The sequence below is a fragment of the Acinonyx jubatus genome, chromosome C1, assembly GCF_027475565.1.
Source record: "Acinonyx jubatus isolate Ajub_Pintada_27869175 chromosome C1, VMU_Ajub_asm_v1.0, whole genome shotgun sequence".
Taxonomy (NCBI): domain Eukaryota; kingdom Metazoa; phylum Chordata; class Mammalia; order Carnivora; family Felidae; genus Acinonyx; species Acinonyx jubatus.
In genome coordinates this window covers 11,692,830-11,713,020 of record NC_069381.1, presented here as the reverse complement: position 1 = coordinate 11,713,020, position 20,191 = coordinate 11,692,830, and the positions used below count along the sequence as shown (strand labels likewise).

At 56.6% G+C, this 20,191-nt stretch overlaps 1 protein-coding gene and 1 long non-coding RNA gene across 7 annotated transcripts; both read left to right on the top strand.

Annotated features, from left to right (window-relative positions):
* The first annotated feature begins 103 nt into the window (after window positions 1–103).
* On the top strand, window positions 104–14,703 carry CPLANE2 (ciliogenesis and planar polarity effector complex subunit 2). 5 transcript variants are annotated; one of them, XM_053207712.1, is made up of 6 exons: window positions 104–4,989; window positions 10,097–10,235; window positions 11,491–11,643; window positions 12,193–12,317; window positions 12,621–12,757; window positions 13,003–14,703. In XM_053207712.1, the coding sequence occupies exons 2-6, from the start codon at window positions 10,124–10,126 to the stop codon at window positions 13,250–13,252; spliced, it is 777 nt and encodes a 258-aa protein (XP_053063687.1). In that variant the 5' UTR covers window positions 104–4,989; window positions 10,097–10,123; the 3' UTR covers window positions 13,253–14,703. The 5 variants fall into 5 exon arrangements, with proteins under 5 accessions (XP_053063687.1, XP_053063685.1, XP_014928425.1 ...); XM_053207710.1 differs by lacking the exon at window positions 104–4,989 and adding an exon at window positions 5,017–8,177; XM_015072939.3 differs by lacking the exon at window positions 104–4,989 and adding an exon at window positions 9,361–9,678.
* A 34-nt stretch (window positions 14,704–14,737) lies between these two features.
* On the top strand, window positions 14,738–19,447 carry LOC128312699 (uncharacterized). Of its 2 annotated transcripts, none has more exons than XR_008292341.1 (3): window positions 14,738–14,990; window positions 17,581–17,700; window positions 19,255–19,447. It is a non-coding gene; the product is annotated as an uncharacterized LOC128312699 (long non-coding RNA). The 2 variants fall into 2 exon arrangements; XR_008292342.1 differs by lacking the exon at window positions 19,255–19,447 and adding an exon at window positions 18,609–18,739.
* The last annotated feature ends 744 nt before the right edge of the window (window positions 19,448–20,191 follow it).

The window sequence follows — 20,191 nt, the reverse complement described above, 5'->3', positions numbered from 1 at the left end:
GCAAGCAGTTGAGGTTGGAGACGGAAGTTGAAAGCAAGGTAGTTGGGAGACTCCCTCCTCCTCCGGGAGGGGTGTGTTTTGGGGTTGAGGCGGAGAGCTGCCCTTCCCCAGGGACAGCTCCATTTAACAGTGACGTGGCTCCCTCAGTCCTGCTTGAAGGACTTGGTGTTTCAGAGCCTCAGTTACTACCCTGTGGTGCACAGCTAAGAGAGGTGATCAGCTTGGAGCGGAGGCCCCGGGGGCCAGGACAACAGCCACCCCGTCACTGGCCTCCTGGGCGAGACGAGGACACGGAGCCCTTGGATCTTGGGACATAGTCGCGGATGGTGGTGAGAAGCAGGCCTGCGGCTCTAGAGGCCTCTGACCTGATCTCGCCTTCCCCCTGTTAGTACTTCCCCTTGGATACAGGTTTCCTCATGTGTAGTTTTAGTTGTTTTTATCTGAAAGGATCGTGAGGGTGAACCGAAGTTGAATACGAAAGCACTAGCACAGGCCCTGGCACATGGCGAGAGCTCGTTAGGTGGTGGGTAGTGTTTGTAATTAACCCTTGAGAAAAATACAGGATCGTGAAGGAAAGGGTTGGGCTCGTCGTGTAAACCGTCACGAGCATGCCCCTGCTGAGGATTATGCGTGTCTGTGGTCGTCCGGGTCATCTTTTAGATGTCACCGTGAGAACCTCTGGGGCTTTTGCCTCTCGAGAGCAGTAAGTAGCAGCTGCTGCCATCAATCAGGTCAGAACTGTCTCATCGTTTAATCTCCCTTCCGGACTTCATTCTGCGGTGTGCTCGTTGAATTCTGCCTCCGGCACGTGAGGTGTCCTTCTGCCTGGTTGCAAGGGCACAGTTAGTGGGCTCCCAGTTTGGAAGTGTCGATTAGGGACCGACGACACGAGTCTGCCCGGTTGTGTGGGGGCCTGGGAGGAGACAGGCACCACCAGGGCAGGGGGCTGCCCCAGTGCTGAAGCCACCTGCCAGGTGTGTGCCAGATCCTCACACCCACGGGCCTTTGGGCCGAGCACCATCACGGGCTTTTCGTTCAGCGGTTACTGTACCAACTTCGTCCCAGGTTCAGGTGCTGTGGAGCTGCGGCTGTCATCCCGTCTGCACGGTTGTGTTTCCCAAGCTGTGGGGTGAACCTTCCACCTCTAACAGCAGGTGGTCTGATGCTGTCTGTTCCGTTTACCATACTTTAAGGCGGATAGCAAACTACAGCATGGTCTGGGGAAGGGCCCTGGGGTACAAATGGCCCAGCACCACGTGCTGGCTGCTGCTGAATTGGCAAGGGGTAGCATGATTGTTCTGAATTCTGTCACAGTCACCCTGCGGACGGGTTGGACTTGTCCCTGGTGGGTCTGTTGGGCTGAACAAGGTCCGGTGGGTAGAAGCTCTAGGGAAGAGATTTCAGCATCATTGGGAAATTCCTCCCAATGGCCAGAACTGTATGTATCAGGTAGAACCAGTTTGGCACCATTGGGGGAATTCAAGCACTGCCCAGGCAGTCTATGTACGGAATGTTGTGGAGGAGGCTGTGTTTGGTGGGTAGGGTGCTAGGGGTGACTGATTGGTGGTCCTGGGGAAGGAGGCAAACACCGGTGCCTGAGGAAGGCCCCCCGTGCCCAGTCTTCAGGATAGGTCAGACCTGCACAGCCTCCCAGACCACATCCTAACTCGGTCTGTCCCTGCCAAGGGCCATGCTCCTACCCCCTGATGAGCATGTTTCTGCTCCAAAGATGACCTGAACTTGACAGCAGCCTGATCAGCCCCAGGTCAGAGGGTGTGTGGGAGCATAGAAGAGAGGACATGCCAGTCTGGGGGGAAACCTTAATGTGGAGACGAACAGAGAAGATCCGTGACTCTCCCAAGGCCTGACCGGAGGTGGCGACCACTGCCTTCTCACGCAGGCCTAGCACAAGACTCCCTCGCCACTCCCCTGGGTGTCTGCAGGCCAGAGGCCTTTGCACATTTGGGTGTAAATCTCAGCACCTAGCAGGGAAAGGGCAGCTCCACACTGCCCTCTCTCCTTCCCAGGCCTTGGCCACTCTTCTCCAGCTGGCTCTGTGGGTCGGCAGTGCAGGAATCACTGACTCAGACTGGGAGGCCAAGGCATCGCACAGGTCGCTACCGTCAGCCAGCTCTGCAGCCCAAGGCTTTGCCTCGCATCACCCTCATCTGGGAGCCTCTGCAAAAAGCCAGCCTTTGAGCACCCTGTTGTCCAGTGGGACAGGAGGCATCACCTCAAAATCTTGCAGGCTGGCCTGCTTGTAACGCTGCCACGGGGGACCGGACCCTTGCTTCTCTGTGCCTTGCCACCGCCCCCCACAACAAGGGAGCATCCCTAGCTTAGGTCTGCCTTCTGCTCTCAGTGGCCACAACTGTCCCCACTTGCCCACAATATACCACTGACAAAAGCAGCCAAGTGCCCTTGTGGATACTTTGTGAGGTAATGATGTCGCCGTTGCTGGAGGTGCTCAAGCAGAGACTGATTAACTCTCACGGGAAGGGAAGGTAGAGCTGAGGTATGCATCCGGTCAAGAATGGGGCCAAGGGACCCCTCCGTCCCCTTTGCACTCAGAAAGGACTTCCTAGAGAGGCTGCAGGACAGGGACGAGGGCCGGCTTTGAACCAGAAAAGACCTTGGTTTCAAAAGCTGGCGCTGTCACTTTGGGCTGACACAAGTCATCTCACAACTCAAGAGCTGAGAGGGCACCTGGGGGTCCCTTGGTCCCACCTGAGCCTCAGTTTTGTCACTCAAATGGCGGTGATGCTGCTAGCCTCACAGATGAGCGGCCTAGCTGGATCCAGCAGTAACTTGGTCCACGGAGTGGGTGCGCTTCCCCAAAAGACCACTTGGGGGCACCCCGTGAAAGGCTTTGTGGCCTGGGCACTGCATCAGAGGCTGACTTCAGAGGGAAACTGAATGGGCTGGAGGAGAAAAATGCCCATTTCTCCCCTCCCACTGTTGGTAGAGCCCGGGTAGGGCCCCTTCCCTGGCCTCTGCCACATGTCTGAACACCGTCCCAGGCTGCCTTCTGCCCACGCCCCCCGCCCTCTCTGCCTCAGCCTCCAGCTATGGGAAAGCCAGTGTTGTCTCCACTGGGCTGGGCTGTGGGCCCAGGCCCTGTCAGCCTGCACAAAGCTGAGCCGATGTTACAAGTAGATGCCTCAGAAGCCTGGCAGAGTGTGCCATTTCCCCACCGGGGAACCTGTCTGCCCCCGCCCACTGCAGGGAAGTGAAAGAGGGCTGAGGACCAGACCTTACCAGGCAGAACCCTGGAAGGAAGAAGGAAGCTGCTGCCCACCCATCAGCAAGGCCAGGAGAGCCCGGGACTGCCCTTCGGGGTCAGTCATTCTCGGCACACCTGAGCACACACTGACCCTCGAGGCACTGGGACTCAGATGGCTGAAAAGAGGCCTGCTCCTGGAGGAGCCCACAGCCTCATCACAAACCAGGGAGGCATCACACTGGGCTGAACAAAGATGACAAATCCTGAGCTTCAGAAGCCAAAGACAGTCCAGGTGTCGTACTAAAAAGATACAAAGGAGGCAGAGTCAGAACTGTCTGTAACCAACATAGCCAGTCAAAGGCAGGACAGTTGTTGGGAAGCCAGAGAGCGCTAACAGATGGGTTTCTCGTTGCCCCAGCCTCACCCCACTGAAATGAGAATAGAGCCTTTCTTGGGGGGATCCCAGGCCTGGCCTCTGGCAGTCAGTAATGCAGGGTGTTGGCGGGCCTCCAGGCCTCACCCTGGGAGGACAGACTCACTGTGGTCCAGGAAAGGTGGAGAAGGGCTGTGGGAGGTCTGGCATATCCAGAGGGGCTGGTGTTTGGGGCTGAGGACAGTACAGAGTGGCCCATATGGATCTGTTGACCAGAGGTCATCCCCTCAGATGTAGCAGGGAAAGCAGCTTATGAGCAGAATCCACAGTGGGAGGAGAGGCCCGCACAGCTGGGGCCATGGCAGAGTGATGACAGAGAGTTCTCCCAGTAGCGGGAGGCCCACAAAGGTCCAGGACAGAGGACACCCAAGGAGTGGGTGCCCTCCACAGACATGCTTCCCTGGCATTTGGGCAACACCTCCTACACACTGAAGATGAGCCCCAGGGCCGGAGGAGGGGGAGATGAAAAGAAATAACCTCGAGGAGATTGAGTTTAAACAGTAGAGAATGAGAAATCCATTGAATGTAAGTTTACCAGGAAATTATTGGATTAAAATGTCGGCAGACAGACTAAATCAAGCCAGGAAACAAAGCTCTGTTTCTTAAACATCTGAGTCTGCCAAGGTAAAAGCTTGCACTTGCTCCAGTAGAAGGAGAGAAATCAGATAAGGTGCTAGGGAACCCCAAGACCCAAGGGTGAGAGGGGCTGTGGCCGGTGCCAGAGGAAGAAAGGAGAAGGGTATTCCCGTAGATGGAAGAGCCTTTGCAAAGAAATCCGAGTATGACCAGCCCTTCCGGAATCTTGAGAAGGTCAGTGTGAGACTGGAGTGCACGGGGCAGAGCTGGAGAATGAATTGGAGATGGGGACGAGAGGCAGGGGGGGAGTGGGATCTGGGCCCATGCAGTGGCAACCGACAGAGGACAGGATGTTAAATGTGTAGGGAGAGGAGGCCTGGTGGCTGCCTGGATCAAGGGGGGCGGAGGCCGGCACTCATCCCTGCATGGAGCAAGTGTGGAATGCCACTGTGTGCCAGGCACTGGCCCTCCCCGTGGAGGTGGTATTTCAGTGGGGGGTGAGGGAGAAGGGGCAAACGTGGAAAGAGCTAAGCAGGACCATTCCAGATGAGTATCCCGAGGAAAATTAAAGGGGGATGTGACAGAGTGTGATGGGCTTGGGCTCATCAGAGAAGGCCTTTCTGAGGAGGAGACATTTCAGCTGAGACCTGAATGTAAGAGCAGCCATGCGGAGAAAACAGCAGGAACAAAGGCCCAGAGGCAGGCATGAACTCAACAAATTCAGGGAGCAGAGGAAACGCCGGAGTGCCTGGGGCATGTGAGTGAAGGCAGAGGGCGCCAGTGAACCTCGTAGGCCATGGGGAGGGAGGGGTGGACAAGACTCCAGGTGCAGTGCGAGGCCATTAGAGGGTTTTAAGCAGGGAAGTGACACATGAGGCTGTCCGGGTCGAGGACACCAACCTTGCTGCCAAGCACAGGCCTGGCACATTCCAGGCTCAAGAAAACCTCCCTGGGATGATTTGGCAGCTCCAGTCCCAAACCCTATATTTAAATGGAATCTGGACATTTTTAATCTACCCTCCCGCCCTGCTTATAAGTGCAATTCCCTGGTTATTGGATTATTGTCCCCAGCGGAGTGTGGAATGCACAAGGACAGGGTCTGTAGCTCCTTTACAGTCGTCTTTCCAGTGTCTGGCCTGGCACGGGGAGTGCTCATACGCATTTGACAAGTGCATGTCTTCACCCACTCGTGCCTGTAATGTTGGCCGGGCTTCCTAACTGGTGGCTTCTTCCAGGCACCCTCTTCAGGCCATTCCCCAAGCTGCAGCCACAGCCAGTCAGCCAACACGTTTCTATTGAGTTTTTACTGTATGTCCAACATATTCTAGCTAGTAGGGGTTATTATGGGCTTAATTGTGTCCCTCTGCCCCCCTCCCTTCTCATACTGAAGTTCTAACCCGCAGAACCTCAGAATGTAATCATATTTGGAGATAAGGTCTTTACTGAGGTGATTAAGTTAAAATGAGGCCATTCAGGTGGGTCCTTATTCAGTGTGACTAGTGTCCTTATTAAGAACAGCAAATTTGTACTCGGATTTGTACGGAGGGAAAGTGATGTGAAGACGTGAGGAGAAGATGGTCACCCACAAGCTAAAGAGAGAGGCCTGGAGCAGATCCTTCTCTCCTGTCCCTCAGAAGGAACCAACCCTACCAACTCCTTGATGTATTTCTTTAAAAAAAAATTTTTTTTTAATGCTTATTTACTTTTGAGAGATAGAGCATGAGCAGGGGAGGGGCAGACAGAGACAGACAGACAGACAGAATCTGAAGCAGGCTCCAGGCCCTGAACTGTCAGCACAGAGCCTGATGCAGGGCTCAAGCTTGTGAACCGTGAGATCATGAGCGGAGTTGAAGTCGGACCCTTAACCAACTGAGCCACCCAGGTGACCCACTGATATATAACTTCTAACCTCCGGAACTGAGAAAACACATTTGTGTTGTTTAAGCCACCCAGTCTGTGGTACTTTGTTACTATAGGTGTAGGAAACCGATACAGGGGTATAACAGAATGAAAAGACAAGGCCCCTAGCCTCATGGAGCTTATGTTCTAGGTGAGAGAGACAATAAATTTAAAATTTCAGAATCAAGGGGCGCCTGGCTGGTTCAGTTGGTAGAGCACACGACTCTTGATCTTGGGGTTGTTAAGTTCAAGTCCCATGTTGGGTGCAGAGATTACTTAAAAATCTTTTAAAAAATAAAATTTCAGAATCAAGAACAGGAGGGCGTGAAGGAGTGAGTCTCGGAAGGTAAGGGCGAATCCTTGAGTGGAGGAGGAGGAAGGCCTCTGTGCAGGTGAAGCAGCCATCCACGGGAGGTTGTGGGGGTGATGCAGGGAGGTCTGGGTGTTGGACACTGGAGGGCAGAGGCCTGTGTGGGAACAAAAGGCCGGGCTCGCTGGAGGGCATTGGGCAAGGGGAAAAGCGCGACCATTGAAATGAAAGCAAGAGGTGGTCAGATGGCCACAGATGGCCTTGACGGCATGGAGTTTGGATTTTATTCCGAGTGCAGTGAAAACCATTGGAAAACTATAAGCATGGGTGTGGCATTGCTGGATTTACTTTGCCTAAAGACGACTCTGGTGCCTCCGTGGCATTCCAGAAGGCAAGCAGAGAAACCTACAGGAAACAGCTGCAGTGTCCAGGCAAGAGAAGAGACGGACACCCAAATCTGACTGTCCCTCCTCCACTCATCCTCCTGGGCATCCCACCCACCCCTGCCCCTGAGGGCCTCAGGCCTGTGTGTCTGCCCATCCAGGCCTTATGGTGCCCTGTCCAGAAGGTGCTCAATCAATTTGGGGGATGGGGGGAGACCAAACCATGAACAAATGAGTAGATGAATCAGAAAGTTTTACGCCATATGGGCCTTTAGATAGATGGTCCACCTGCTTCACCTTAGGCCTTGAGAGGAGAAACATTTTGCTTTAGAGGGACACTCAGTTTAATGGTCAGAGGGGGCACAGGACAGCAGAACTCACTAGACCAAAATGGTCCACAAGCCTCCTCTGAAACGAAATTCTGACCACCTCACTCCCAGGCTCTAACCATTGACTGGCTCTCTCACCAGCAGTGACGTCTAAGTGAGGTCTGTGGACCCTGCCATGGACTGAATTGTGTGTGACTCCCCTCACCCCCGGCCAAAATCCATATGCTAAGTCCTAACCCCCAATGTGACTTACTTGGAGATAGGGCCTTTAAGGAGGTAATAAAGGTTAAATGAGGTAATAAGAGCAAGGCCCTAATCCAATAATACTGGTGTCCTTATAAAAGGAAAAGACATCAAGGGTATGTGTGCACAGAGATGAGACCTTGTAGGACACACTGAGAAGGCGGCTGCCTGCAGGCTGGGAAGAAAGGCCACACCAGAAACCAACCCCGTTGGCAACTTGATTTTGGACTTCCAGCTTCCAGAACTGCGAGAAAATAGATTTCTGCTGTTTAAGCCGCCTAGTCTGTGGTAGTCTCTTACGGCAGCCGCAGCGGACTGATACAGAACCCAACTTCTGAACTGCCCCGTGTTCACATGCAAGCTTACAGACCCATCTGGCCCCCCAGAGCAGAGTCTCTGGAGGATGGACTCCAAGAACCCATGTTTTGAACAGGCTCCTGATGCTCCCCAAGTGTCCTCTCCATGAGCTCCTGAGGGCGGTGAAGGCTGATTCCCCCAAAAACCTCTGGCCCCTAGATCCTCTGATCACCGGCCTCCCCCTCTGTCCAAGAGGACTTCACATCTGGCCTCCAGGATAACTGGCAAGCTCATCCTGCCAAGCTGCTTCATTTCCTCACACTCCCCGAGCCCTCCAAGCCCTCCAAGAGTCAAGACCGGGCACGGCTAACGATGAAGTGCAGAAACTCAGAGATAAGTCAGATCTGAGCCCTGCCATGGAGGCACTTCAGGTCCACGGAGAGAGGGCGCTCCACACAGCGTGACCAATCCTGAGTCTGGGCAGGTGCGGTAAGAACGGCAGGAAAGGGAGCTGAGCAACCTGGGACTGTGGGCAGGGGTTTCAAGCTGCAGAATCCCGGAGAAATCAGTGCTCATTTGTTATGTTTCCGCCTAGCTGCAGTGGAAGCAACTGACAGCAAGCACCCTGTCTTATACAGCCACGTCCCCTCTACTCTCTCGGACATAATGGACCTCGATGCTTTGTGGGTTGATGGCCCTCTGGCTGCTTTCAGCATGACTAAGAAGGGCCCTCCTAGTGGCTGGGGACAAAGTTTAAAAAAACACGAGACCCAGTCTGGCAGAACAGATGTTCAGAGTCCAGGAATCCTGGGTTCTGAGTCTAATTTTGCCACTGGCCAGCCGTGTGATGTGACCCCAGAGAATCATGTTGTCTGAGTTTCCTCACCTGTAAAAGAAAAGGGAGATGATAATATTTCCCATACAGGTTTGTTTATAGAATTAAACGAAGTTAACCTCTGTAAAGCCCCCGCTGTCTGGCACCAAGTTGGCCTTCAATAAAGGTTAACTTACAGATTATTCCTTACAAAGCAGTGATTTGTCCTACTTGACAAATTTGTCCCACTTGAAGGACAAATCTTCGTGCTACTTGCACGAAGATACGGGTAAAAATTAAGTGTAATAGATAACCTCTCAGCAAGGACCCACCTGCATCCTGTCCAACTAACAGGCATTTACTGAGCACCCACCTTCTGGTAACAGGTCGGTGCCCATAGTTGGAAGGGTGGAGGGGGGCTCATGGCCTCAGTGCTGAAATGTCAGCCGCAGAAGGGTAGTACTTCTTGTCTTTCCATTGTCAGTGCCTATAACGGGCAGAACACTTAATAGGTGCTCAGTAATTATTTGTTGAATGGATGGGATGAATCAATAAATGAATGGCCGGTAGATTCCTGTGGCCCTCTGACTCATTTTTAAGACTTTGAGCAAGTCCCTAAACCTCTCTGAGCTGCTGTTTCCCCACTTACGAAGCCATAGGCAGAATTAATAGAGCGATAACAATAATAAGCAACACTAACTAAACTTATTGAGCACTGCTATGGGCTGAGCACTGTTATAAAAAAAAACAAAAACAAAAAACAACAACCCTAGGAGGTAATAGTATTTTATAGAAGAAGGAACTGAGTCACTGAGGCAGAGAAGGCTCCTGGAGGAGGGGGATTTGATTTGGGAGGAGTTTGGGGAGAAAGCCTGGGAATCGGACTGAGCAATAGAAAGGACCCACGGCCCGGAGCGTTAGGCCCCGTCCGGGGTGCCCCCGCGTGGTGGTAGCGGCAGACAAGAGAGGGACCAGTCCCGCCCCCGGCGTCTCCTTGACAACAGCCTCCGCACATGCGCCTCAAGCTCCGACGCCGAGCCAGGCTGAGCGCTCCGAAGCCAGACGCAGGCCGGGCGGAAGCAACGCGGGCGGACTGGGCGGCGGGAGCGCGGGTGGGCTTTTAAAGGGACCAGCTCCGCCTGAGCCCGTTCGCCGACGGGGACTTCTGATGGTGAGGGCTGGGTGGCCCCAGGAGTTGGGATCGAGGAGGCAGAGGAGAAACAGGGCTGTGTAAAAACCCTCGCTCCTGACCCGAGATGACAAGGGAGAGGGGGTTGTGTAAGTGCCCCCCGGGGCAATAATGCGATGGCTGTCCAGGGGGCAGTATGGGGACGAAGGGACTATGGAATTGCACGGTCTGGGTAATAAGAGGGAGACGGGGAGTGTGTAACCCCCCAGGACCATGAAAGGAAACTGGGACTCCAAAAGCGCTAATGGGGATAATAAGGGTGAGGTGCAGTAAATGACGCCCGCCCCCCCACCCCCCACCCCAAGGAGGGAGCTGGGGTTCTGAGGAAGAGTCAGAGAGCAGGTTGAGAGGGATCGCAGGTCCAGCTCAGGACATTTACCCTCTCCCCTCCCCTACTCAGCATTCTACCCTGTCGCGGTGCCAGGCCATGGCCAGACCACCCGCCCCGGGCTCGGTGATTGTCCCAGACTGGCACGAGAGCGCCGAGGGCAAGGAGTATTTAGCCTGCATCCTGCGCAAGAACCGCAGACGGGTGTTCGGTAAGTGCCTGCCCCCAAGCCTGTCACTCCCCTGGAAGAACAGTGTCACCTGTTGGGAAGGGTGGGGAAGGTGGCAAAGCGGTAGGGCAGTGAGGGCCTGCTTTACTACACTCCTCAACCTTGGAGACCCCTGGAAGCCCTATCCCTGGGGCCCCCGAATCTCCTTAGAGCGAATTCCACCATCAGAGCCAGGAGCATGGAAACAGCCCCAACCCTGCCAAGAACAGTCACCAGAGAGGCTGTTGATGGAGTTCTTACCTCTGTGCCAGGCCCTCTGCTGGGCATGTTGCACAACAGACTCCCGCCTGCCCTCAACAGCACACCTTACAGACTTGTCCGAGACCCAGCCTGGTAAGTAGAGGCAAGCCTCTTCCATATCCTACAGTCTCAAAGACGAGACATTCACATCTCCCAGGATGAAGCCACCTCACCCAGCGTTGCACTGACAGGTCAGCAGAGGGGCCTGGCATCTGCTGTGAGAGCTCAGCTCTGGCCAGAAGAAACAAAGCGCCAGGGGGTTGAAGACCATAGAATGACAGGGCAACCCACAGCTGAGGACTTTCAGATGCTAAGCCTATACATGTATCATAATTCAGCCTTTTTTTTTTTTTCAAATTAAAAGCATTCATAAAGATCTCAGTGTATTGATTCTAACAACTTTATTTATAGTAACTGAGAATATTTTTGCTGATATTTCTCCATTGAGGAAAGAATTATGAAGAACCTTGCCTTTACATGTGGGAAATCTAGAACAGGTGATAATAGTATCAATAAAAACAATCTCATGCGTCAAACTTTATTTATTTATTTTTTTGTAATGTTCACTTATTATTTTGAGAGACAGAGCGCCAGCAGGGGAGGGGCAGAGAGAGAGGGAGACGCAGAATCCGAAGCAGGCTCCAGGCTCTGAGCTGCCAGCACAGAGCCCAGTGCGGGGCTCGAACTCCCAAACCGTGAGATCACCACCTGAGCTGAAAGTGGGCCGCTTAACTGACTGAGCCACCCAGGTGCCCCTCGTGCATCAAACTTTAAAGAAAAGTAATTCGGTATTATTTGGAATGGGCCTTGGTGCACCTAACAGAGCACAGGTGTTTGTAACAGAGCTCATCCAGGGACCCTGCCTGTGTCCCAGGCCTCCGTACCAAGTATAGAGAACCATGGATAGCTGGCACCAGAAAGCCCTTAGAGCTGATGGGTCTGATGGGGCAAGCGCAGGTTGACCTCTTGACCCCACCTGGCTCCCTTCTTGTCCCAGGGCTTCTGGAACGACCAGTGCTGCCCCCTCCCGTGGCCATTGACACAGCCAGCTACAAGATCTTCGTGTCTGGAAAGAGCGGCGTGGGCAAGACAGCACTGGTGGCCAAGCTGGCTGGCCTAGAGGTACCCGTGGTACACCACGAGACCGCTGGTGAGTGCATCCCGGGAGGCCTTCCCTGGGGTGGAGGAAAGACTGGCCCTTGACCCATCGTTTACTCCGCAACCTTGGAAAGGCGTTTCACTGGCTCCTCTATTCGTCAGAGATGATAGTTCCAACCCCAGTGTATTGTGGGATTGGTACTAGAGATCGTGTTGGTAACACGCCTCGCGCCGAACTGGCACAAGATGGGCGCTCAGGGAACACCGATCTTCTCTTCCGGTTTCCTTCCGTTGGATGCTGATTGACCAGCAGGTTGCAACTGGATCCTCCAGCATCCAGTACGTCTGGGTCCCCTCGTACGTACGAGTGAACTGCTTTGTCATGGCTAGGGCTGGGGCTGCATCTCTCTGGCAGGCTGGAGACCCTTCTAGAGCAGTTTGGTTTCCCCCCATCAGCCTGAGAATTTTCCCGGGTCAGCGACTATGCTTTCCGCACCAGGCTGGTGGACCCACCGGGGATGTATCTTCTTCCTATTTCTTCCTGGCCCCTGGCCCCTCTCCACTCCGCCTCTCCCATGCTGAATAGCTGACCCTCCCCCAGGCATCCAGACCACCGTGGTATTTTGGCCAGCCAAACTGCAGGCCAGTGACCGTGTTGTCATGTTCCGCTTTGAGTTCTGGGACTGCGGGGAGTCTGCACTCAAAAAGTTCGACCACATGCTGCCGGTGAGCAGACAGGTGGGCCTGGGAGGGGCCGGGAGGAGCTGGTTGTCTGAGGCGGGCTTCTGAGTACCTGCCCGGTCTGCAGGAGGCAGAATTGGGCGTGGCCTGGGGGGTGCTGCCCCGGGTGGGAGAAGGCTGAACTGGCCGTGGGGACCGGGTCTCAGCCCCAGCTCTGCCCTGGGCCAGCCAGTGCCTGCTCTGGGCCTGTGGAAGGAGGGGATCTGCTGAGACTTCTCAGGGCCCTGCGGCTGATCAGAGGTTCTGGCCCCCTGGTTACAAGCCTCACATCGGCCTCTCCCTCCCCAGGCTTGCAAGGAGAAGACAGATGCTTTCCTCTTCCTCTTCTCCTTCACCGACCGTGCCTCCTTTGAAGACCTCCCTGGACAGCTGGCCCGAGTAGCAGGCGACACCCCTGGTGTTGTCAGGATGGTCATCGGCTCCAAGTATCCTTTGGGTGGCCCCTAGGACAGTCTGAGGCCACACCTGGCAAGGCACAGAGCAAGGGGATCAGGGACTCTGCCTCTGCCTAGCCGTGGGCTCTACGCCCATGGACAGTATCTTAAAGGCTGCAGCAGCCGCCTCCCCCCCCCCGCCCCCACCGGATGGGGCTCCGGGGAAGAGGGCTGAGGCTGGGTGCGACGAGGTGGTAAGCAGAGACACCCGGCCAGGCTCCTTGACCCTCCTCCAGATTTGACCAGTACATGCACACTGATGTGCCTGAGCGTGACCTCACGGCCTTCCGGCAGGCCTGGGAACTGCCCCTCTTGCGGGTGAAGAGCGTGCCGGGGCGGCGGCTGGCAGATGGGCGCACACTGGATGGGTGGGCTGGGCTGGCCGACGTTGCCCACGTGCTCAACGGCCTGGCGGAACAGCTGTGGCACCAGGACCAGGTGGCAGCTGGCCTGCTCCCCGACACCTCAGAGAACTCCCCCAGCTGATCTCTACTCCCAACCGTGACCCAAGGCAGAGGGCAGGACCAGGTCCTAAGGCTGAGGCAGGAACATTGACCTCATCCTGAGGACTGGCCAGAGGGGCCTGCCAGGAGGACGAGGAGGCACCTTCCTTGCAGAAATCACAGCAGTGAGGTGGGGACACGAGGCTCTGTGCATCAGTGGCCTAAGGGCATCCGGGGGCCCCCTGGCCTTCTCCCTCCACCTTGGAGGGTCTGGGCTCTGGAAACTGAGGAAGTATAGGGGCAGAACCTTAGGGCTCAAGCTTCTCCCGCACCCCCCACCTGCTGTCCTCCCAGAAAGGGCGACTGGAAAGGGGGGGCATCCCAGCCGGGCCCTGGACCCCAAGTGACTTCAATCAAGAGCCTGTATTCCTTGAGGCAACACCATCTGCTATATCGGATAAACCCTGAAATCTCAGTGGCTTAACTCTATAGAAGTGTTTTCCTTGCTCAGCCTCACTTCAACTGGAAGTGAAGGGATCTGGGGGCTCTGCTGAATGAACCCTGACTCTGAGGTCTCTAACACATGGCTTCCCGGTTTGCCCTGGGGCATCAGCATCCAGTCAGCAGAGGGGGAGTGACTGCTAGTGGAGGGTCACCTAGGAGGTTTCCCGGGACCTGGCCTCTGGGGGGTGTGCCTTCTGCCCACCTTCCATCGGCCAGCACCCAGTCACATGGTTACATGGAGCTGCAGGGCAGGCTGGGAAATGTAGTCCACCTTCATGTTAAGGGGGTGAGCCCTCCGTGCAGTACCTTTCTTGAAAATGAAGGTGTCAGGCTAGGCTTGGGAAGCAGGGCCCCGCCAGCCTGGGGTATCAGAAAGCTCACTGGGCAGGGCCAGGGACTGGACCAGGTGGGGTCAGGGAGTGAGGTGCCCTGTTTGGCAGCTCTGCCCTGTGGGAAGCCAGCAAGTGCAGGAGCAGGAAAGTGAGGGAATGTGCCCATTCTTGTGTCTCACCCCTGCCCCATCCACCAGAGACACTCGTGAATGCAGGCTAAAGTATGGGGTGGGGGGAGGGGTGGTGCTGATGCAGAGGGCCTTTATACTTTCGGACACCCCCTGGTTGGAACCCTGGGTTGAGGCCTGGCCTGAGTCTGAGCCAGCTGGAAGGACCTGGGGGCCCAGATATGTGACCCCCAAAGCCAGCGGACCCTTGGAGCCGCCTCTTGAGAGGGGAGCCCTGGCAGCTTTGTATACCACATCCTCACAGTCATGATCACATGCTCACACATACCAGCCCTTGTCCTAAAACACCGCCCTCCACCCGTGTGCACAACCCCCTGCTGGCACACCCAGGACGTTCATACATAACCCACTCTGGCTCACCGTCCTGGGCACACTGACCACCTGCCTGATGGCATTTACCATGTCTGCTACCCTGGGCACCACCCACAGGTTCGTCGGTCACCCCTTCCAGGGCCTAAAAGACCAGCGCTGGTTCAGAGCTGAGTCCTGAGCTTGTCCCACACCCCAGAGAAAGAACGTCCCTGTGCGGGACCCTAAGCCTCATGGTGGCACAGCCGGTGGGCTGGCTCCCGCTCCTGAGCTCCTGAGCCATAGACCTGTCCCCTGCGGGCTTCAGCTCTGCTTCCGGGCAGCCGGCTCAGCCCATTCTTTTCTGTTCTTAGCTCCAGTAGACCGTACCCGGGAGGCAACAGCAAAGCTTGGGAGTGGGACCCGGTGAAGGTCACCTCTGGGCCTGAATGTGATGCTCTAGCTACAGGTGCCTGTGTTGTGAGCACCAGCCAGTTATCTCTGGGCTTGAAACTCCCCCAGAAAGGAAGCTACTGGATCCTTCTTGGGTCCCCGCTCTGTACCCGCAGGCCAGTTTTCTCCTGGTTAGCCCTGCCCCAATCAGAGAATCACCCTGTCACCCACCTTCCCCCCAAACCAAGGAGGTGAACAGTTCTCTGCTGTTTTCCTGCGTAAGGACAAGGTAGGGAGGCCAGGGGGACTGGGACTGGGAGCCTGGCCACCTGCCCTCCCAGCACCACTTTCTGTGCCCCTGCGAGCCCTGCCGCCGTGTCCCTTCAGCACTTAGCAGACTGCTTATCCGGGGGGCCTCCTCCGTGGCAGTGCAGAGCTGGGAGCCCTTATCAAAATAGCAGGTGACTGCACTTACAGTGTGTTCCCTGGGCAGGGCCACGTGGAAAGGGAGCGAGAAGAGCGTGCGGACACACGCGTGTGGTTTTGAGCCAGCTTCACGGCCCTCAGAGGGGCCCTCCCACCTGGTTTGAAGCTCTGCTCTGGCCATCTTGAAACTCTGGACACCGCACAGTCTGTAGCGGGTCCTGGGTGTGTTATCCAGGGAGAGGGTCTGGGCTCCAGATAAAGCTCCTCTCTCAGGGTTTGGGGGGAGGGGCCACTCCGGGGAAGTGTCACAAGGCCATCTTTTCTCCCTGCTTTGGTGCCCCAAATTCCACCGTTAGGTTAAGCCTCACAGCAGTTCAGGGCAAGTATCTCTCCACTCACCCCACCCCTCCATGGGCCCTGAGGCTCCCTGGAAGGAAGGGGTAGTGATGATGCCCCAGACTGGGTCAGGGGTGGGCCCTGACTTTGGGAAAAGGTCCTGGAGGGCCCTGGAGCCACTGAACTTTGGGGCTCTGGAGGGAAGCCGCTGGGAGCCATCATCTTTTCCTGAGGCGAGGGTGGGGGTTAGCTCTGCTGTGGCCTGGCCCCACTGCTGTTCCCAGAGTCCGGATCTATCAGCTGCTTCTTCCTTCCCCAAACAGGCTCTCAACAGAGCCTACAGATGGGGAGTGCCATGGTCTGAATGTGTCCCCCCCAAAATTTATACTTTGAAATCCAAATCCTTAATGTGATGGTATTTTAGGGACCTTTGGGAGGTCAAGAGGGCAGAGCCCCATGCATGGGATTCGTGCTCTTACGCAAGAGACCCCACAGAGCTCTGTAGCCCCTTCCACCCAATGAAGACACAGAAAGTGCAGACTATAAACCAGGAAGAGGGTCCTTGAGGACCCTGCTGGAGCCTTGATCTTGGACTTCCCACTTTCGGAGCTGTGGGAAATAAATTTCTGTTGTTTATAAGCCACCCGGTCTGTGGTATTTTGTTATAGCAGCCCGAACAGACTAAGACAGAGAAGCTGAGGTCCAGAGAGGGACAAGCATTTGCCCAAGGTCGCAGAGCCACGAAGCAGCCCTGATGCTCTCAGCCCTCAGCACTCTCCTCCCTTGGACCATCCCTCCCCCTCATCCCCTAATGCAGTCTTCAGGATTCAGCCCCTCACAGGCCCTCTCCCAGTCCTCCCAATTTTTCCAACTGTGAAGCCTGGGGTTGCCTGTAGGAGGGGAAATGCAGTGCTGGCCCCTCCCTCTCCTTCCCTTTTCCTCCCCGCACCCCACCCCGCCCCCAAAGCTTCCCAGGTCCTGCTGAGCTGAACTGTTAAGTGAGTTCTTCTTCGCTGCCAGCCTAGGCTGGCTGGCCTCTTGGGGAGCAGGGAGGACCCCAGGTGAGGAAGCTGACCCCAGGATAGGAAGGGGCTGCAGGAATCCCCCCTCCCTGCAAAGGCTGCTGGCTGGGCCTCCTGGGCCCTGGCTGAGTCCAGATTCCAGTTGGGGCTTTCTGGTCTTGCCCTGGATCTCCTTACTCCCTAGGCAGCCTGGTGCCAGCTGTGATGCCCCTGTGCCAGGCACAGGCTTGGGGGGGGGGAGGGGGGGGAAGTGCCCAGATGGAGGCAGGGGGCTCAGAGGCTAGGACAGGTTGGGGCCAGACCCCCAGAGGGCCAACCAGGAGATGGGGAGTGAATCTGGGAAGTGGTGAAGGTTCTTCCCTCCCTGTGACCTCAGACCCAGAGGCTGGGGCAGTGGGGATGGAGGAAGCTGGTGTTCAACTCTATTCTAGAAAGTTGGGGTGGATTCTGGGAGCAAAGAGGACTGACTGAGGCTGGGGGTGGAGAAGGGGTCCAGAAGGAAGGTGAGGGAGAGTTCGGGCCTTGGGCCATTCACTTCAATTCCCATGCATTCATTTATCTGTAAAATGAAGAGGACAGTAGCACACATTTCTCTGGATTGTAGCTAAATGTGTGGGAAATGTTTAGTACTGTGCCAGGCACCAAGTTAAGGGCACAATAAATGGTGGTTGTTCTCTTCGTCGTTGTTCTTATGGTAGTGGTGGCGGTTGGGCTGGAGAGGAGGGACACCGGTCGACTGCGCCAGGGCAGTTGGATGCACACTGAGCCAGGGGTGGGCGGGCCGAGCGGCAGCCCAGCAGGGGCGACGGAGAATGGAGAAGCTCCTGGCACCAGTAACCGCTTCCGGTCCTCTCGCCCTTCCTCCCGTCCTGTTGTGCCCAGGACGGTGATGGCACCGTGGACGAGGACCCCAACGACGACCGTCTCTGCGCGTCCTGCGTCAACATTTGTGCCTCCGACTCCCGGGGGGCAACCTTTCCCGCGGCAGGAAAACCGAAATCGGTGAGACACGTCCCCCGAGGCCCGAGCAGCCAACCCACAATCGCGCTCTTAAATCCCCTCTTCCCTCGGCCGAGCAATCCCGTGGCATCACTCGTCCATTTCTTGCAATGGGCAGTTCCGCCTTGGAGCTAAACCCAATCCTTCTTGCTGCAGCACAAATTATTTCCTTTAATTCCGGCTTCGCTGGGACTGATAGGCCCAGGAGGGAAGTGAGGCAGACAGTTCCCAACTGCCCTCCCACCCCGCGGGCTGGAGGTCACAGCAGTTGCGATTCCCCAGTGGCCCTGACACTGTAAGTGCCAGCGGAACCTGCGCGCGCGGCGGGAACGGGCAGCGCGGGCTCTGTCCCCGAGGCTGAGCGCGGGCTCCACTAATACGCTCTTCGACCTGCGCAAGCGACTTCAGCATCTCATCTGTAAAATTGGCTTTACCGTGGTGTCAGCCCCCCTCCCCCAACCCCCAACCCAGAGGGTCTGTGATGCTGAAGCGGGAGAAGTGTGTCCAGCGCCCAGCCCAGGGCCTGGAGATGGCCAATACACGAGAAACAGCAGCCACGACTCTAGGACGCCGGCCTGCTCAGCGTCATCCACGTTTATACACCGGAGGTGCTAGCTCCCTCCTCGTTTGAATTTCAAACGAGAAAACGCGCGTCCGGCAAGGCGCTTTTGCAGGTCAAGGCGCTTTTGCAGGCCGGAAAGGACCCTGGCACAGAACGGGATCTGCCACCTCCCAGCTAGGGTCGCAAGGGAAGGGGCCCGGGGCTCTGGCCCGCCGTGCACTTCGCCAAGCTGAGCGCGCCCTGGGAGCTGCTCCTGTTCCACGCGGAAGAAATGAGAGGAGTGGGGAGGGGTCGGCTGGGTCGCCGAGTTTTGCCAGGCGCGCGTCACCCTGCTCTCTTCCTCCCCCAGGCCCGACCCACCCTGGATTCGGACCGCTCTGCGGGGCCGCCGCGGCGCCTGCGCCTGAGCAACTCTCTGCAGCAACACGTGGCCAAGCGGCCGCGGGACTTCTGCAGGAGCCCAGACCGCAGCTCCTCGCGAGCCGGGAGAGGCGGGGCGGGGCGGGGCGGGGCCTTCCTCGGAGGGGCGGGGCCTTCCGCAGAGGGGCGGGGCGCTTTGCTCCCTGCTTCCGCGCGGAGGCAACTCCTGCCTAACTCGCTTGAGGTCTTCAGCCAGTCGGTGTCCTAGCGGCTCCCAGTGCCTGATTCCCACCCGTTCGGTCCCCCTCAGGTGCTCATCTGGCTGGAACACACCAGCCCAGGCTGAGCTTTGTGGGGAGATGGGCTCTCTGGCTTTAGCAACTGGCGCATCTCAACCCTGTGTCCCCAGCCTAGAGACTAGACTCTGCACTCCCATTGTGTTAGGTCTCGCACTGGGCAGAGGGCTTCTGACCCCTGCTCTGCTCACAGATTCCTAGGCAGGGATTCCCACGACTCCTACTTCTCCAACACAAAGAGGCAGAGGTGGTGAGACAACTGCCTGGGGGCGGGGCGGGGGGTGGGATGGGGCAGGGACCTTAAGGGGAGGGAGCTGACACCAGGATTCTTTCTGGCAGGTGGCAGTCTATGCGAAGTAGAAACGCACAGAGATGGCCATTTCCCGTCTGCTGGCCAGGGGAGTTGACCCTGCAGCCTTCCCACTGCATGAACTGGAGATGACCCAAGCTCAGCTCTCTCCCACTGCTGGGGCATCAGGAGGGAACCCTGCAGCCCTCCCTCCTTTCATCTGCCTGGGGCCCTTTGACCCGCCCAGGTACCAGGTGCCTGATGCAGACTCCACCCCTCACCAATTGCTGTGCTCCTGCTGGGCTTGCTGGAGATGCTGGCACAAGTACCAGCCCCCGCACCTTGTAGGAGAGTAATCTGCGGAGAAGGTCATCTACTTTACCTGGCACTGGGGGGGGGGGGGGGGGCTGGGAGCTGGGGTCAAGTACAAAGATGGCGGCTCGCAAACTTTGTCGTCTTGTCAGGCTTCTGCACAACCTCGCTGCTGCCTGCCTGCTGCCCTTGTGGGCACCCCGGTCTTTATTTCTGGCCTTACTGTCATGGGCACCAACACGCCAGCATGAGTGGCTGGAGCTAGGGGCAGGAGGACAGGCTGGGTGGGCCAGATCAGATGGTTGGTTGAGGATAGACTCTCCCAGGATGGGCACTTTTTGCCCATAGGGAACAGACCTGTGCCATGAGCGTACCTTCCTCATGTGCCCACTCTGCCATACCTGTGCCGTATGGAATAATTCCAAGATCTGCCCCATGGCAAGGTGAGACAGGGACAAGAGCAAGGGAATGGGTAGGTGTTTGGGACACCTGGGTCTGGCTGTGGGGAGGCAGTGCTGGCCCTGCAGTATGTCCCCTCTCCCTTTCTTGCAGTTGGGCTACTTCTCTGTCTGGGGACTGTGTTCTTCAGCATCTTTATGTCCTTGTGGGCCACGGCCTTCCTGGAGCACCGGAAGTGCAAGAGCATCACCCTTGTCCCCCACTGGGACCGCAGTG

Excerpts from the sequence above, each read along its gene's own strand:
- CPLANE2 (XM_053207691.1), top strand. Across the intron at positions 10,236-11,490 it reads GAACCGCAGACGGGTGTTCG|GGCTTCTGGAACGACCAGTG; the intron begins GTAAGTGCCTGC and ends TTCTTGTCCCAG. Across the intron at positions 11,644-12,192 it reads GGTACACCACGAGACCGCTG|GCATCCAGACCACCGTGGTA; the intron begins GTGAGTGCATCC and ends ACCCTCCCCCAG.